Source organism: Hypomesus nipponensis, chromosome 2 (genome assembly GCF_054491055.1).
Source record: "Hypomesus nipponensis isolate SF chromosome 2, ASM5449105v1, whole genome shotgun sequence".
NCBI lineage: Eukaryota > Metazoa > Chordata > Actinopteri > Osmeriformes > Osmeridae > Hypomesus > Hypomesus nipponensis.
In genome coordinates, this window is record NC_140362.1 from 1,466,719 (window position 1) to 1,485,000 (window position 18,282).

An 18,282-nucleotide genomic window follows, 5' to 3' on the forward strand; every position below is an offset into this window, starting at 1 on the left:
CTTACGAGACGAGACAGCGAACAAGAGGAACAGACAACTGAGTGAAAGAGAAGATACTGACACAGCTAGAGAGAGAGAGAGAGAGAGAGAGAGAGAGAGAGAGAGAGAGAGAAAGAGAGAAAGAGAGAGAGAGAAGGGGGGGGGCAGTATGTACTGGAGACCAGCTGAAGGTTTTGGATGAATGTGAGAGAGAGGGGGAGAGAGAAGGGTAGAGAGAGAGAGATATAGGGAGTCAGAGAGACAGAACACAAAAAAGAAGCACTGACCCAATATTCTGCTCTTGTGCTTGAAATAGAACCCACTATTGTCTCCTGAGCAGAAGGCTGGCCATGCAGGCCAGAGGTACTGCCCCCCACAGGACAGGAGGGCAGAAGCCTCCAGCTGCCTGGTCAGAACGAGGCTCGCAAACTAAATCTAGCTTCTCTGAATCCTATAGCACCTCACTTCCTGTACACAGAACTGTGTGGTTTCATTTCACACAGGTCGTTAGCGGCAACAATCAACGTCTTGTTTTGCTTTGATTCCAGCACAGTTGAACCGTATCAGTCCTATCTTGTACAGTAGAGTAGAGTAGACAGTAGAGTTTGGGGGTTATTGCTGGTTTGAAAAATCAAACAGACATTCACACGATGAGGCTGACACAGGGGACCGAGACGGAGCACTTCCTGTGAGGTCACAGGAAGTGTGAGGTCACAGGAAGTGAGAAGGATGGCGTGCAGGTGCATTATACTATAGTTTGCATATCAGCACAGCACAGGGGGACAGCATGGTAAAGGGGAGGGGAGGCTGGAGACCCTCTTTGAGGTTTGATAAATGTGAGGCGCCAGAAGGATGGTGGAAGATAGGGGAGACAGAGAGGGAGAGGTGTGGGGGAGACAGAGAGGGAGAGGTGTGGGGGAGACAGAGAGGGAGAGGTGTTGGGGAGAGAGAGGTGTGATGGTGTGTGTGTGGGGGGGGGTTAGATGCTCGTAACTGTGGTGGGTATAGTTTAGTTTAGAGAAACCCCCCCATTTTGGATAAAAGCCTCAGTAAATGATGCATGATGTTTATGGGTTATACAGTGAATACTACATACAAAAGTTAAAAATTAAACTAGTTTTCATCGCCTGCTCCCCTTGATCCACTGTGTCTGTTCAACGTGTTTCATAAAGCTTCTCATGGCAAAATAGATCACATCACTTTAAAAACATAATCGTCGTCGTCGATGAGCTTGTTTTTTGTTGTTGTTTTGTACAAAATATTTTCATACACAAGGCCCATCGTCATCAGCTCTGCTTTTTCTTTTTTTTTTGACATAGAATTAATATTCATATTATTCAAATACCTATGAACGTCATCATCAGTATTATTATCAACACCAAAAAAGTATAGCAATTAACCTTGCAAAGGGTATCAACACATTGGGGTGAAGTGGGGTCAAGGGTCAGGACAGTAACATTTCTAACCGGTACATGCTATCAACAAGCGACGAGGTGGACAGGATCACTGTTCCAGAACAGGAAACAGGAGACAGTGGTGTTTCACAGTCTCTTCCTGGTTTGGAGAACACAGAGCGTGGGGGGTTGTGGGTAATGTAGTTTTGCCAGTTGCTGATGCGGCCGGGGAATGGACTCTGTACTGCATATATATTTACACGAGAGGAGTGGAACACAGACGATGGCGGGTGGAGGATGAGGGGGGGCAGGGGAGGAGGGAGGAGGCAGGGGGAGCAGCGCACGGCGAGGGGGGTGTTAAGAGTGGGGGGTCAGGGGTCATCCTTCAGGAGGAGGGGGGTCCTCACCCCCCAGCCTCGTGGGTTGTGACATCATTCATAGCAGCCGTGCCGCATTGCTCTGTACAAGGTCAGATCAGCTGTGGGGTTAGGGTCAGAGGTCACAAGGCCAATTGTCCAATCAACAGGGAGGTCACATGATCATCACTGCCCAAAAGAAGGACTTTCTTACTTTTAGCCATAAACATTGTTACTATTTCATCAGTTATCACTGGCATGTCGTTGAGAGCCCAATTATGTTATAATTATCTCAGCTTGTGTACCGTAAATATAATCACATTATTGTAATACACAATACATATTGTTTGTGAGCTCTAGGTTTTAATAAAAACACTATTGACTTTATCATTGTAGCCTTAACTGGCAGCAGGGGAAAGACAAATTAAGGTGAGGCGATGTCAGTGGGGACAGGGGTCTGAGGGGGGAGGGGGGGGCGAGGTTGTTGAATGTGATGTGTAAATGGCTCCTTGAATAATGCATAATTATTTTTGTTCACAGTGATGGGTTCGTAATTAAATCATCTTGTTCCTTCCTGGGTGGACGGACACTTCAGGCCCTCAACAGGAGGGTCAGAGCCAGGGACACCCACACTGCCAAGCTTCCACCTGCAGACAGACTCACACCACCCCCATACACCGCTCCTGGTCCTGGAGAGGGGAGAGAGGGGAGGAGGAGAGGAGATGAAAAGAGGAGGGAGGGAGGGAGGGAGCATTAGGGAGCATTTAGATCCAAGTAGAACTAACAGGATGTAGAATCCTCTCTGCTGAGGTTAGGAGGTGAAGAGAAAGACTAGGGCACAGGAAACAAGAATAGACATGATGATGGATGACGTGGGCTTAGACAGACAGGCAGAGACAGAGACAGGCAGAGAGAGATGGAGGGATGGAGAAACAGAGAGGGGGATGGGAATGAGTCATTTAAGGAACGCTTGCTGGGATAATGGGAGGACAATGAAAGAGGAGGACAAATGAGTCACTTAGGATGAGAGAGAGGAGGGAGGGAGGGAGGGAGGGAGGGAGGGAGGGAGGGAGGGAGGGAGGGAGGGAGGGAGAGAGGGAGGGAGGGAGGGAGGGAGGGAGGGATGGAGGGAGGGAGGGAGGGAGGGAGGGTTGGAGGGAGGGAGGGAGGGAGGGAGGGAGAGAGGGAGGGAGGGAGGGAGGGTTGGAGGGAGGGAGGGAGGGAGGGAGGGAGGGAGGGAGAGAGGGAGGGAGAGAGGGAGGGAGGGAGGGAGGGTTGGAGGGAGGGAGGGAGGGAGGGAGGGAGGGAGAGAGGGAGGGAGGGATGGAGGGAGGGAGGGAGGGAGGGAGGGAGGGAGGGAGGGAGAGAGGGAGGGAGGGAGGGAGGGAGGGAGGGAGGGAGGGAGGGAGAGAGGGAGGGAGGGAGGGAGGGAGGGAGGGAGGGAGAGAGGGAGGGAGGGAGGTAAGGAGGGATGGAGATAAGGAGGGACGGAGGGAAGGTGACAGAGAAGGGCTCGCTGGGGAGGGTTAATGTCATCTGGGAGGATAGCAACTTCCTGAGGAGGAGAAAGGAGAGAGAGAGGGATGAGAGAGGAGAGGGATAGAGACATAGACAGAGTGCGTGCTGTGGTGTGTGTGAACTAGCTGTGTGGTATGTGTGTGTGTAACTCACGGAACAGCAGCATGCTGGCGTTAGCAGCCCCCAGGCGGTTGGAGGCGAAGCAGGTGTAGTTGCCGAAGTGTTTGTCCGTCACATTGGTGAACAGCAGCAGAGAGCGAGTCTTTTCATTCTTGATCCTCAATGTGTTGTCACTCTCTACCGGTCTGAAGGGGGGCACGCATGAGACACATACACACACACACACACACACACACGCACACACACACACACACACCCATATACACATACACACATGTACACACATACACACACACATATACACACACACACACACACATGGACATACCTGCGGTCGTCTCTGTACCACTCAAACAGGACGGCAGGAACAGCCATGGCCTCACAACGCAGGATGGCCGTCTTCCCCAGCTGGGCGGGCATGTTCTTCACATCTGTTATCAGGGGTGGGTCTGGGGGGTGGGGGTAGGGAGGAGGGGAGGGAGGGAGGGAGGGAGGGAGGGGGGAGGGATGGAGGGGGGAGGGAGGGGGGGGGAGGGGGATGGAGCGAGAGAGAGAGAGAGAGAGAGAGAGAGAGAGAGAGAGAGAGAGAGAGAGAGAGAGAGAGAGAGAGAGAGAGAGAGAGGGAAAGGGGGATGCAGGGAGAGGGGGGGACAGAAGGTGCTGTTGAGCTAGCTCTCCTCTCGAACAGGGAAACTGCCCAGATCTCAGCTCACATGCCGGCATACATACTCAATCATTCATATTCATACAGTATTAGCATCACATTGTCTTCCTGTGGGAGTGTTGTATCAGCCCCCTGTGGGTGTGGAGGAGAGGGAAAGGGGTGTGTGTGTGTGTGTGTCTGTGTGGTGTGTGTGTCTGAGTGTGTGTGTGTGGTGTGTGTGTCTGAGTGTGTGTGTGTGTGTGGTGTGTGTGTCTGAGTGTGTGTGTGTGTGTGTGTCTGTGTGTGTGTGTGTGTGTGTCTGAGTGTGTGTGTGTGTGTGTGTGTGTGAGAGAGAGGAGGAACAGCACTCACAGTTGACCACCACCTTGACCTTGTGCTTGCTGGGAGGGGCCACAGCGTTGTTGGTGACACACTCGTACTCGCCTGCCTGCTGCCTCTTGATCTCCGTGATGTCCAGGAACTCCCCCTCATTCATCAGGCCGGCTGGGGGCCCACAACACCAGTTACCACAGCTCTGAGAGTGTGTGTGAGAGGGAGTGTGTGTTTGAGTGATTGTGTGGGTATGTGTGTGAAAGGTCTGTGGCAAGGAGAAAGGAGGGGAGAGGAGGGGAGGAGAGGAGGAGAGGAGGAGAGGAGAGGAGGGGAGAAACAAGAGGAGGGGAGAGGAGAAAGGAGGAGAAAAGAGGAGAAAGGAGGAGAGAGGAGGAGAGAGGAAGCCCACTAAGCCCCCCTCCTCTCTCCCTCCCTGGGAGACGTCTGCTCTCCACTAAAGAAGATGTGTTAGTTGGTGTTGACACACTCCCCAGCACCATGGAAACAGAATGATCCTGTCTGGCACAATCCAGCCCACATCTCTTCTCGCGTCACACTGAGAGAGGAGAGAGAGAAAGCTCCAAACAGCTGTACCCTAGCCCTGGTCTAACCTTAACCCTGGTCTAACCCTGGTCTAACCTTAACCCTGGTCTAACCGTAGTCTAACCCTAACTCTGGTCTAAACATGGTCTAACCCTAACCTTGGCCTAACTCTGGTCTAACCCTGGTTTAACCCTAGTCTAACCCTACTATAATCCTAACCCTACTGTAACCCTAACCCTGGTGTAACCCTAACCCTCGTCTCCAGAAGGATGAAGTATTTCTCACGTGGGTTAAGGTTATACATGCTACACTATCTCCTCACTAACACAGTTAGGGTTATACATGCTACACTATCTCCTCACTAACACAGTCAGAAGCACAATGTTGAAACTCTTCCTGCTCTTAAAGACCCCAGAGCAACACTCACACACACACACAGACGCTAGCACACACACTCACATACACACACTCACACAAACACGCACACTCAAATAAACAGGAAAACACATGCATGGGTGTAAGCTGACAATAGACACTTAACGGCAGGATGAATCCTGTCAGAGATTATTGAAGATTATTCTAATTGAATATTATACAGGAGGTTTACTATACAGGAGGATTATCTGCATGGCTACCGAACTGGAGAGCATTGTAATTTGTAGTTGCAACAAGTGGCTAAAGGCTGGATGAGGGCTGGGTAAGGGCTGGATAAAGAGTGGATGAGGGCAGGGTGATGGAGGGATGAGGGTGAGGATGAGAGGATGAAGAGAGGAGGGATGTTTAAGGGTGAGGATGAGTGATGGATGAGAGGATGAGGGATTGATGAGAGGATGGGAGATGGATAAGAGGATGGAATGGATGAAGGTGAGGATGGAAGAGGGATTAATGAGAGGATGAGGGATGAATGAGGGTGAGGATGAGGGATGAATGGATGAAATCATGAGGGATGGATGAGGGCTGCTTCTCTGCCTGCCCCAGCTAGGGCATCAAACGGGAGCAGGATGTCCCACAGTGGGTCTCTCTGCACAGTGTCGAAGACTTTGTAGAGGCTGACAAAAGCCATAAACAGGTCTTGATGTTGCTCCCTGCACTTTTCCTGAAGTTGCCTGGCTGTGAAGACCATGTCGACTGTACTCCTGTTCTTTCTGAAGCCACACTGTGATTCTGGGAGCAGTGACTCTGTGATGTTGTTGAGTAGCCTCTGCAGCAACACCTTGGCCAGGACCTTACCAGCAACAGCAGGGAGTGATATACCCCTGTGGTTGCCACATATGGTCTTGTCACCTTTGTTCTTGTAGATGGTGACAAGTTGGGCATCTCTCCATTGCTGTGGGATGTTTTCATCAGCCCATACTTTCATAATGTGTAGATGCAGCGCTCTTGTACAGAGGTAACCACCCTGTTACAGCAGTTCTGCAGGGATATTGTCAAGGCCAAGAGACTTGTTGTTCTTCAGGGAGCGGACGGCTGACAGAACCTCCAGGAAGGTCGGGGGCTGCTTAAGGTTGTCAATCAGTGGAAGTTCAGGCAGTTGATCCGGATGGTGTGATCTGGTTCAGAGTCCTGATTCAGTAGGGTCTTAAAATGTTCAGCCCACCTCTCCAGTACACTGCTCTGAGCCCATTTGCTGTTTTCAGGGGTGTAATGCAGTGGTTTGTTGGGCCGTAGATACATTTGACTGCAATGTAAAAGTTATGCATATCATTTCCATCAGCAAAATACTGGATTTTCTGTGCCTTCTCTGTCCACCACTTGGTTTGCATCGTCCGCAGGGTCCTTTGCACTTCACACCACGCTCTCTGCCATTGCTGTCTGGCGGTCTTCGATGAGGGTTTTTTCAGAGTTGCCTGGTGTGCTTTGTGCATGGCGTTCATCGAGTTACGGATTGTGTCTGAGTTATTGTCTAACCAGTCCTGGTGGTTCTTGGTCTTATAGCCAATTGAGCTGGCTGCTGCTTGAATTGAGTTATTTAGCAGACGCTCTTATCTAGAGCGACTTACAGTAAGTACAGGGACATTCCCGCGAGGCAAGTAGGGTGAAGTGCCTTGCCCAAGGACACATCAGGAGAAGTCATTATGCACGGCCAGGAATCAAACTGGCAACCATCTGATTGGTAGCCCGATTCCCAAACCGCTCAGCCATCTGACCTGCTTCATGGAGGGCTGAGCTGATAGTGGTTCACTGCTGGTCTGTGGCATTCTCTCCTCTAAAGAAGAGCTCTAGCTTTTCAAGTTTTTCAGCCAGGGTGCATCGAAACTCATTTCTTGTGCTAGTATCTTCCAGACGGGCGCAGTCTAAGCGTCTCCCACTGGATCCACGTTTCCGCGTGGGGTGGCGTACGCTCATGTGGACTTTGGCCATGAGCATCCGGTGGTCTGTCCAGCATTCTGCACCTCTCATGGCCCGGCACATCTGAACACCTTTGATGTCCCAACGTCTCACGATGACATAGTCAATCAGGTGCCAATGTTTAGAGCGTGGGTGCACCCATTGATGTTTTATATTTAGTCTTTTGCTGGAAGATGGTGTTGGTTATGGTCAGGTTGTGCTCAGAGCAGAGAGTAAGTAATCTCATGCCATTTGAGTTGGCCTGACCAATACCATGCCTGCCAAGCAGTCCTTTCCATATCCTGTCACTCTGCCCCACACGAGCATTGAAGTCCCCAAGGAGGAGGATCTTGTCGGTCTTGGGGATCCGGTGGAGAGCCTCATCCAGTGACTGATAGAATGAGTCTTTAACCTCAGTGTCGGTTGGCAGGGTTGGTGCATACACACTAAGGAGTGTAGCAAAGCGGTTCTTCGCCAAGGGGATACGGAGGGTCATCAGTGTCACTGATACCCACAGGTGTTTCAGTGAGTCTTGGTAGCAGTGTGTTCCTGATGGCAGGTCCCACACCGTGCTGATGTTGTCCACCTAAGGGGTAGCCTTTCCAGAAGAAGGTGTAACCGGCCCCCTTCTCTATCAGCGACCCTTCATCAAGGAGCCTGGTCTCGCTAAGCGCAGCAATATCGATGTTCGAACGCCTCAGCTCATCCGCAATCAGTGCTGTTCTTCTGTGAGGTCTCTCGGTCCTGCCATAGGAGTCCAGGAGAGTTCCTACATTCCATGTTGCCAGTTTTAGGCACTAGACGCTTCACACACACCCCGTGTGGTTTACACAGTGTGTGGCTTACACACACACAGTGCATAGGATAATGCAGTAAACACACACACACAGACAGACACACACACACACTCACACACACAGACACACATACACACACACAAACACACACAGACACACACCCACACAGGAGAAAGAGATAAAACTGATTGCAATAACTATTTCTGCTAGAGAAGGAATAAAATAGATAAAGAGATAGAGAGAGAGGGATGGGATGGAGAGAGATAGGGAGAGAGAGGGAGAGATAGGGAAAGAGGGGGAGAGAGAGGGAGAGCAGGACGGGGAGAGATAGGGAAAGAGGAAGAAAGAGAGAGACAGGGAGAGAAGGATTGGGAGAGGGGAGAGAGGGGAGAGAAGGGGATGAGGAGAGAGGGGGAGATAGAGCGAGAGAGTGGGATGGGGAGAGATAGGGAAAGAGGGGGAGAGAGAGGGAGAGCAGGACGGGGAGAGATAGGTAGAGAGGAAGAAAGAGAGAGACAGGGAGAGAAAGGGGGATGGGGGAGAGAAGGGGAGAGAGAGAAGGGGAGAGAAAGGGGGATGGGGGAGAGGAGGGGAGAGAGAGAAGGGGAGAGAAAGGGGGATGGGGGAGAGAAGGGGAGAGAGAGAAGGGGAGAGAAAGGGGGATGGGGAGAGAGAAGGGGAGAGAGAGAAGGGGAGAGAAAGGGGGATGGGGGAGAGAAGGGGAAAGAGAGAAGAAGGGGAGAGAAAGTGGATGGGGATAGGGGAGAGAAGGGGAGAGAGAGAAGGGGAGAGAAGGGGGATGGGGATGGGGGCTCCAGATGTGTGTAATGATAGCTAAGTGGCTTTTTGTACTTTTATTTACAGCAGCTGTGTGGTGTTCTGTGTCACTGCACACACACACACACACCACCATCCTACTCCCTTCGCTCCACTGCTCCTTTGGGAACACACACAAACTCACACGTATGCTCGCACACAAATGCACAAACTCACAAGCACAGACACTCAAACACCCACTCACTCATTCAAGAGAGAGGAGAGGAGGAAAGAAGAGGAGAGGAGGAGGAGAGTCTGTCTGTGTGTCTGTCTGTGTGTGTGAGTGTGTGTGTCTGTGAGTGTCTGAGTGTGTGTGTGTGTGTCTTTCTGTGAGTGTGTGAGTGTGTCTGTCTGTGAGTGTGTGTGTGTGTGTCTGTGAGTGTGTGAGTGTGTGTGTGTGTGTGTCTTACACTTCTGCTCCCTCCAGGTGATGGTGGGCTCTGGTCGTCCCACTGCCAGGCAGAACAAGCCCACGTTCTCCCCCTCGCTCACAGAGACGTCCTTCGATACGTTCACGATTCTGGCCGGCACTGAGGAGGCCGGACACACACACACACACACACACACACACACACACACACAGACACACACACACTCACTCACACACACACACTCACACACACACACACACACACACACACACACCAGCGTATCTTTAGGACCGTGTGTCTGGAACTAGGATGTGGCTGTGATGAATCTGGTACATTACAGAATGTTTCATCTTGCTGACTCACAGATAAAATAGGGTCTGAATGTGTTTCAGAACAATCTTTGTGTTTCCATCAACATAATACCCCCCCTCCCCAATCTACTGCCTTTGTGCTCTGAACTCCCATTACACTGCTAGCACTGTGTATAACAGTCACATAGATAACAACATAGGCCTTGAATTTAAATGGGCCATTATGGAGGTTTTTAATGAGCTGGGAGGGGAGTTTAGGGTCTGGCTGAGCCTTCCCAGAGAAGCAGAGCTGGGGGCATAGGGAGCACATACTGGTCGTCACGTGTGTGTGTGTGTGTGTGTGTGAGAGTGTGGGGGGGCGTGTGATTATTATATTTGATATCGAACTAAGACAGACATTGGGGTCAATCTGGAGTCGAGGAGGGTGGAGGCGTTTGTTCTGAGCCTTCTGGTGCCTCTATTCCTGACACACAGGTGTGTGACTCAACATCTCTCCCGCGTTGCTCACGCTACCCGTTACCTTGGAGACAGTCCCCGCCCCGGTCCTCTGCTGTGTTGTCAGTTATCCAACCAGGCAGCTTGACAAGCCCCGCCCCCAACCTCCTCATCCCCCCACTCCCACTACGACCATCTGTTTACACACCCCCATACTAACCCTAACCCTCCTCCTGGCTGCCCCCTCCCTCCCCTTCCTCCCTCCCCCTCCTCACCCTGCACGATGAGGTAGACGAGGGAGATGCGGGGCTTGTTGTTTGCCTGGAAGCTGCATGTGTAGATCCCTTCGTCGGCCACCGCCACCTTCTCCACCTGGATGGAGAAGTCGCTGCTGTTGCTGTTCAGCAGCGTCACACGCTTGTCCAGAGACCACTTGTCTGTTCCGGCAAACAGGATGTTGGAGCGGTTCATCCACGCCTTGTGGGTCACTTCCTCGTTAATCTTACACCTGGGAAGAAGAGGGGGTTGGATTTACCCCCAATTCTGACCCCTGACCTTTACACATACAAAACATAGCTCTGACCCCTGACCCTCACACAGACATAACACACCCCTAACCATGACCCCTGACCCTTACACATTTTGATAACACCAACCCAACATCAGCAGCATCAGCAGGGGTCCATGATACAGGTAGTGAGGGGAACCGATCACAGCCCACAGGAGGTGAAAGATCAGGTGTGCTCAGCATCATCAGCACTGTCATCATAGTTACCTCAGGATAATGCTGGCTCCCTCCAGAACCGTGATGTTGTCTGGCTGGTCGTTGAACTCTGCTCCGAACACCTCCAGCCCTGCATGGGGGAAGGGGAGAGGAGAGGGGGTGAGGTGAGGAGAGGTAGGGGAGGGGAGGGGAGGGGGGAGGGGAGGAGAGGTAGGGGAGGGGAGGGGGGAGGGGAGGTGAGGTGAGGAGAGGTAGGGGAGGGGAGGGGGGAGGGGATGGGAGGAAAGGGCAGGTAAGTTAGCCACGCAGAGGTGTTATGGGATTCCCATTGAAACTTGATTGTAAAATTTTACCCCGGAAAAGTGCTTGTGGATATCACTCTTAACAAGCTGCTCAACCAACACACACCTTAAAGAGCTGCTCTCTCAACACACACCTTAAAGAGCTGCTCTCTCAACACACACCTTAAAAAGCTGCTCTCTCAACACACACCCTAACAAGCTGCTCTCTCAACACACACCTTAAAGAGCTGCTCTCTCAACACACACCCTAACAAGCTGCTCTCTCAACACACACCCTAACAAGCTGCTCTCTCAACACACACCTTAAAGAGCTGCTCTCTCAACACACACCCTAACAAGCTGCTCTCTCAACACACACCCTAACAAGCTGCTCTCTCAACACACACCCTAACAAGCTGCTCTCTCAACACACACCTTAACAAGCTGCTCAACCAACACACACCTTAAAGAGCTGCTCTCTCAACACACACCTTAAAGAGCTGCTCTCTCAACACACACCCTAACAAGCTGCTCTCTCAACACACACCCTAACAAGCTGCTCTCTCAACACACACCCTAACAAGCTGCTCTCTCAACACACACCTTAACAAGCTGCTCTCTCAACACACACCCTAACAAGCTGCTCTCTCAACACACACCTTAACAAGCTGCTCTCTCAACACACACCTTAACAAGCTGCTCTCTCAACACACACCTTAACAAGCTGCTCTCTCAACACACACCTTAACTAGCCAGGGGATGGGAATGAGGCTGGCCAGCAGAGGGTGAAATGAAGGGACTGGCACACACACAAACACACACACACACATTGCTTGTATTTGCTGGAGGGTGACTACAGATTCAGATAAATAAATAAACAAACAACCCAGCTGGGATTAGGGTTCTGAAGTTGTGCCTCTAGGATTCTTCTGCTCCTGTTTGCATGCAGCAACTCTGCAAACAATGATAACAACAACAAGAGCAGCTCCTGTCCCCTCAGATAACAACTTCAGATAACCCCCCAGAGACATAACAACATCAATGGAGACACTGAACCCCCGCAAGAGACCAACCCCCCCCAAGAGACCCCCCCCCCAGAGACCCTCCCCCCAGAGACCCTCCCCCCCAGAGACCCTCCCCCCAGAGATCCTCTGGGGAGAAAAGAGAGAGAGAGAGAGAGATGGAGAGAGAGAGAGAGAGAGAGAGAGAGAGAGAGAGAGAGAGAGAGAGAGAGGGGGGGGGGGGGCAGCAGCATGTACTGGAGACCAGCTGAAGGTTTTGGAAGAATTTGGGTGGTCATGGTGTGGAGGAATCCCAGCCTGACTGTGGAGCATTAGGAGGATGTGTGAGCGTTATCAGTGTCATGGTTACGCAAACAACACCAGCCAAGAAAATGACCTCTGACAATGACTGTCTAGCAGCATGCTTGATCATAGAATATTTACTAATTTACTAAAAGAGGGCATGGTGTGTTGTGTTTGTGTGCACAGGCGTGTTGACATGTGTGTGTGTTGGTGCGTGAGTGTTTTAGTGCATTTGTTTGTGTGTGTGTGTGAGTGAGTGTGTGTTGGTGTGTGCGTGCGTTAACAAGGCCTGTAAGAAAGGTGTCCCTGAAAATCTCCAATGAAAAGCTAGAATCACACTAAAATCTACAACTGCTCCAATATCTGGGACAGCTCATATCTCTCTCTCCCTGGCTGGCTGGCAGCATTATACTTGGTCCTGCTTGTATGGTAGAGTACGCCATGCTGAGAACACAGCCACAGTGCTGTGGCACCACCTGGCTCCAGGAGGGAAGCTTCACTAGGTCTATCTTCCTCCAGGAGGGAAGCTTCACTAGGTCTATCTTCCTCCAGGAGGGAAGCTTCACTAGGTCTATCTTCCTCCAGGAGGGAAGCTTCACTAGGTCTATCTTCCTCCAGGAGGGAAGCTTCACTAGGTCTATCTTCCTGTAGGAGGGAAGCTTCACTAGGTCTATCTTCCTGCAGGAGGGAAGCTTCACTAGGTCTATCTTCCTGTAGGAGGGAAGCTTCACTAGGTCTATCTTCCTGTAGGAGGGAAGCTTCACTAGGTCTATCTTCCTGCAGGAGGGAAGCTTCACTAGGTCTATCTTCCTCCAGGAGGGAAGCTTCACTAGGTCTATCTTCCTGCAGGAGGGAAGCTTCACTAGGTCTATCTTCCTGCAGGAGGGAAGCTTCACTAGGTCTATCTTCCTCCAGGAGGGAAGCTTCACTAGGTCTATCTTCCTGCAGGAGGGAAGCTTCACTAGGTCTATCTTCCTGCAGGAGGGAAGCTTCACTAGGTCTATCTTCCTGCAGGAGGGAAGCTTCACTAGGTCTATCTTCCTCCAGGAGGGAAGCTTCACTAGGTCTATCTTCCTCCAGGAGGGAAGCTTCACTAGGTCTATCTTCCTGCAGGAGGGAAGCTTCACTAGGTCTATCTTCCTGCAGGAGGGAAGCTTCACTAGGTCTATCTTCCTGCAGGAGGGAAGCTTCACTAGGTCTATCTTCCTGCAGGAGGGAAGCTTCACTAGGTCTATCTTCCTGCAGGAGGGAAGCTTCACTAGGTCTATCTTCCTGCAGGAGGGAAGCTTCACTAGGTCTATCTTCCTGCAGGAGGGAAGCTTCACTAGGTCTATCTTCCTGTAGGAGGGAAGCTTCACTAGGTCTATCTTCCTCCAGGAGGGAAGCTTCACTAGGTCTATCTTCCTGTAGGAGGGAAGCTTCACTAGGTCTATCTTCCTGCAGGAGGGAAGCTTCACTAGGTCTATCTTCCTGTCCTGTCCTTCCTTGTCTGCTGTCCTGTCTTCTCCTGCTGCTGCCCTTGGAACAGAGACAACATGAGTGACACACACCCCACACCCACACACACATCCAGACATTGCCACATAACTTCATACACACGACTACAAATATACACAGTCAGACACAACATATACTACATATACACCTACCCCCACACACATCCACACATAACTACAAACACACACATAACTACATACACAAACATAACTACAAACACATACACACAACTACACGCACACAGAGATACTTCCAGCTTCCTGTGGCCCCGCCCACATGCACACACCCAGCCGGGCTTGTCAGCTTCAACTCCTCTCCCTGTATATCTGCAGAACGGCGGCTGCTTTGACCTTGGAGGGGATGGAGGGGGGGGGGAAGAGAGAGGAGGAAAGGGTGGAGGAGGGAGGTGCTGAGGTGTGTGCAGGCATGGTCTTGTCAGCTCAGAGGCTGCGAAGCGCGCGACACCTGCTCTGGTGACAGCACACACACACCAGCCTTCTACATTAATGATAGAGAGGGAGACACACAGGGAGAGAGGAGGGGAGAGGAGGCGAGGAGAGGGGGGGGGAAGGGAGGGGAGAGGAAGAGAGGAGAGGATCGGGATTAGAGGAGTGGAGAAGGAAGGAGAGGATGGTGAGGAGAGGGGAGGGGAGGAGAAGTTGGGGATTAGAGGAGAGGAGAAGGAAGGAGAGGTTGGTGAGGAGAGGAGAGGGGAGGGGAGGAGAGGAGAAGTTGGGGATTAGAGGAGAGGAGAAGGAAGGAGAGGTTGGTGAGGAGAGGAGAGGGGAGGGGAAGTTGGGGATTAGAGGAGAGGAGAAGGAAGGAGAGGTTGGTGAGGAGAGGGGAGGAGGGGAGGTTGGGGATGAGAAGAGAGGAGAGTGATGGGAAGAAAGTAAACGTTGGAGGAGAGGGGATATTAAGGAGAAGAGAAGAAGGGGAGGGGCCAGGTGGTGGACTAGGGAAAGGAGGTAGGGAGGGAGAGAGAGGGATAGACAAAAGGCAGAGCTTCAAATCAACAGTGGCATGCTGCAGCCAATTAAATATTTACTGAGGCGATTCCCTCCGATACCTTGTTGATGAAGAGAGGCACAAGCCTCTGAGATGCTGGGGCTGGGAGAGGGGGGTCTGAGGGGGTTAGAGGGGGGGGATTAGACATTAAACACCAGAGAGGCCTTTTCTTTCCCGTCTTATCCTATTAACTCTGGACAACCCCCTTTGCAATACACACACTCCCAACACACACACTACCAATACACACACACACTCCCAACACACACACTCCCAACACACACACTCCCAACACACACTCCCAACACACACACTCCCAACACACACTCCTAACTCAGCCTCAATCTGGTACATTTCATGTTCCTCTCTTCTCTATCCCTTCTCCTCTCCCTCCCCTCTCCCCTCTTCTCTCCCCTCCTCTCTTCCCCCTCCTCTCCTCTCCCTCCCCTCTCCCCTCCTCTCTTCCCCCTCCTCTCCTCTCCCTCCCCTCTCCCCTCTTCTCTCCCCTCCTCTCTTCCCCCTCCTCTCTTCCCCTCCTCTCTTCCCCCTCCTCTCCTCTCCCTACCCTCTCCCCTCTTCTCTCCCCTCCTCTCTTCCCCCTCCTCTCCTCTCCTCCCCTCTCCCCTCTTCTCTCTCCTCCTGTCTTCCCCCTCCTCTCCTCTCCCTCCCCTCTCCCCTCTTCTCTCCCCTCCTCTCTTCCCCCTCCTCTCCTCTCCCTCCCCTCTCCCCTCTTCTCTCCCCACCTCTCTTCCCCCTCCTCTCCTCTCCCTCCCCTCTCCCCTCTTCTCTCCCCTCCTCTCTTCCCCCTCCTCTCCTCTCCCTCCCCTCTCCCCTCTTCTCTCCCCTCCTCTCTTCCCCCTCCTCTCCTCTCCCTCCCCTCTCCCCTCTTCTCTCTCCTCCTCTCTTCCCCCTCCTCTCCTCTCCTCTCCCTCCCCTCTCCCCTCTTCTCTCCCCACCTCTCTTCCCCCTCCTCTCCTCTCCCTCCCCTCTCCCTCTTCTCTCCCCTCCTCTCTTCCCCCTCCTCTCCTCTCCCTCCCCTCTCCCCTCTTCTCTCCCCTCCTCTCTTCCCCCTCCTCTCCTCTCCCTCCCTTCTCCCCTCTTCTCTCCCCTCCTCTCTTCCCCCTCCTCTCCTCTCCCTCCCCTCTCCCCTCCTCTCTCCTCTGCTCCACCTGTCAGCCACAGTGTGGTGTGAATTTGGAGAGAGTGATGGGCAGGAGGAGAGCAACACCAGGACACTTTCTCTGCAGAACAAGACGGATGTAGGTAGTCTGCTTTTCACAGTGACTGGCATGGGTGAGAGGTAGAGAGGGAGAAACAAAGCAAAGGAGCGGAAGATGGAGAGGGAGGGAGGGAGGTAGGTAGGAGAGCAGAGGGTCCAACTCCACAGAACAGGATATGACACGCACACTTGTTCCTCCTGACATACCGCAAAGAAGTGCTGAATACACAAATAGAATTTTCACAATTTAATTCAAACATCTCAATTATGTTTGGAGCTGAAGGGTGTCATTTGGCTTTTGTTTAGTTTGTTTTGCGCGAAAGCAACTGCATCTCCATGGTTACATTTGATAAATTCACCCTCTATTCGTCTCTTCTTCCTCAATAATGACATTAGTTAAAATATGCTAAATGTATAACTTACGCAAATATTATAAAAAGGCTTCTTAACTGTGATGATAGAAATGATGGGCAATTAGTTCCCTTTTTCAGACCCGTATTCTAATCAGCATCATTCAAGTGAGTCATAGTAACATTAACATTGTTTCTGTTTGTTACAGTATAAAAGTAGAGGGGGAGTTAAAACTAGCCTGCAAACAACATCATGGAGATTTAAGTTACCATCTGTGCTGCAGAATACTGAGAAAGTGTGTGTGTGTGTGTGTAGATGTGTGTGGAGGTATGTGTGTGCGTGAGTGAGTGTGTGAAGGTGTGCTTGAGTGAGTGTGTGTCTGTTTGAGTGTGTCAATGTGCATGTGTGTCTATGTGAAAGTGTGAGTGTGTCAGTGTGTGTGTGTAGAGGTGTGTGTGTGTGTGTGTGTGTATGTGTGTGTGTGTGTGTGTGTGTGTGTGTATGTGTGTGTGTGGAAGTGTTACTGTCAGGGCAGCAGACTGCAGTCAGGACCTGCTGAGTCGTAGGAAAAACAACAGAGGAAAGAGAAGATGGAAGAGGTGAACATGGAGGAGGAGACAAAGAGGAGCAGGAGGAGGAGAGGTGGAGAGGAGGTGGAGGAGGAGTGGTGGAGTGGAAAAGGAGTGGTGGGAGGAGAAGGTGGAGGAGGAGGAGAGGTGGAAAGGAGGAGGTGGAGGAGAGGAGCAGAGGGCCAGAGACCGTTGATCAGGGCTGTCAGAATGATGCACAGCAGCACTAGAACACAGCTTCCTCTGGGAGCAGAGATCAACTCACATCTGCTTAGGAAGAGGCCCAATGCACCTAGAGACTGGCAGGCACAGATGAGGTGTGTGTGTGAGTGAGTGAGTGAGTGCATGTGTGTGTGTGTGTGTGTGTGTGCGTGCGTGCCAGCATGGTGTATTCTCTTAGATTACGCTGTGCTACTCCTCCAGCTGTGCTCAACTCATTAACGTGCAGCAACACCTGATATTGCTCTGGTGCTAGCCTCTATTCACCATGCTGTTGGGCCAGCTAACATCTAGCTGCTAGCCTCTATTCACCATGCTGTTGGGCCAGCTAACATCTAGCTGCTAGCCTCTATTCACCATGCTGTTGGGCCAGCTAACATCTAGCTGCTAGCCTCTATTTACAATGCTGTTGCGCCAACTAGCATCTAGCTGCTAGCCTCTATTCACCATGCTGTTGGGCCAGCTAACATCTAGCTGCTAGCCTCTATTTACAATGCTGTTGCGCCAACTAGCATCTAGCTGCTAGCCTCTATTTACCATGCTGTTGGGCCAGCTAACATCTAGCTGCTAGCCTCTATTTACAATGCTGTTGCGCCAACTAGCATCTAGCTGCTAGCCTCTATTTACCATGCTGTTAGTCCTGCGAGCATCAAGCTGCTAGTCTCTTGTTTACCATGCTGCTAGCCCACTAAACTCTATTTGCTGTTGGACATGGTAGCATCTAGTTGCTAGCCTCTAATTTACCATGCTGCTAGCCCGCTAACCTCTCTTTACCTTGCTCCGCTATGTAACATGCTGTTGGGCTAGTTAGCCTAAATTTGACCAGGCTGTTGGTCCTACTAGCTGCTAGCCTCTATCTACCAAGCAGCTATCTGTCTCTGTCTCCTTCCCTCTCTAATCCCCACCTCTCTCTCCAGATGTCTCCAGATGTAACTGTCCCTATCTCCCAGAAGTTAACAGCTACCTTAGGTACTTAGGAAGGGTTTGCTGGACCCAATGTTAGTTTCCTCAAGGATCACAATGACTCCTGCTTAGAGATTTGTTGCTCTTGTTGGTTAGTGGTATCTGATTTAAATTGTTGTACTTGCTGTGAATTGTTTTTAATTTTTACTGTTGCTTGCTTTTCTAGGTACACTTTCACTTATGGCGGTTTATGTTGTTTAATT

At 51.4% G+C, this 18,282-nt stretch overlaps 1 protein-coding gene across 1 annotated transcript in view; it reads right to left on the reverse strand.

Moving 5' to 3' along the window:
• Positions 1-1,010: 1,010 nt before the first annotated feature.
• iglon5 (IgLON family member 5) overlaps positions 1,011-18,282 on the reverse strand; it is a 67,186-nt gene continuing 49,914 nt past the window's right edge. The window contains exons 2-8 of the mRNA XM_084669187.1: positions 10,720-10,798; positions 10,220-10,452; positions 9,238-9,357; positions 4,383-4,514; positions 3,696-3,816; positions 3,401-3,552; positions 1,011-2,418 (exon numbers count right to left, since the gene is read on the reverse strand). Of these exons, the coding sequence (XP_084525313.1) occupies positions 2,321-2,418; positions 3,401-3,552; positions 3,696-3,816; positions 4,383-4,514; positions 9,238-9,357; positions 10,220-10,452; positions 10,720-10,798 (935 nt within the window). The 3' untranslated portion in view covers positions 1,011-2,320. The remainder of the gene's footprint in view (positions 2,419-3,400; positions 3,553-3,695; positions 3,817-4,382; positions 4,515-9,237; positions 9,358-10,219; positions 10,453-10,719; positions 10,799-18,282) is intronic.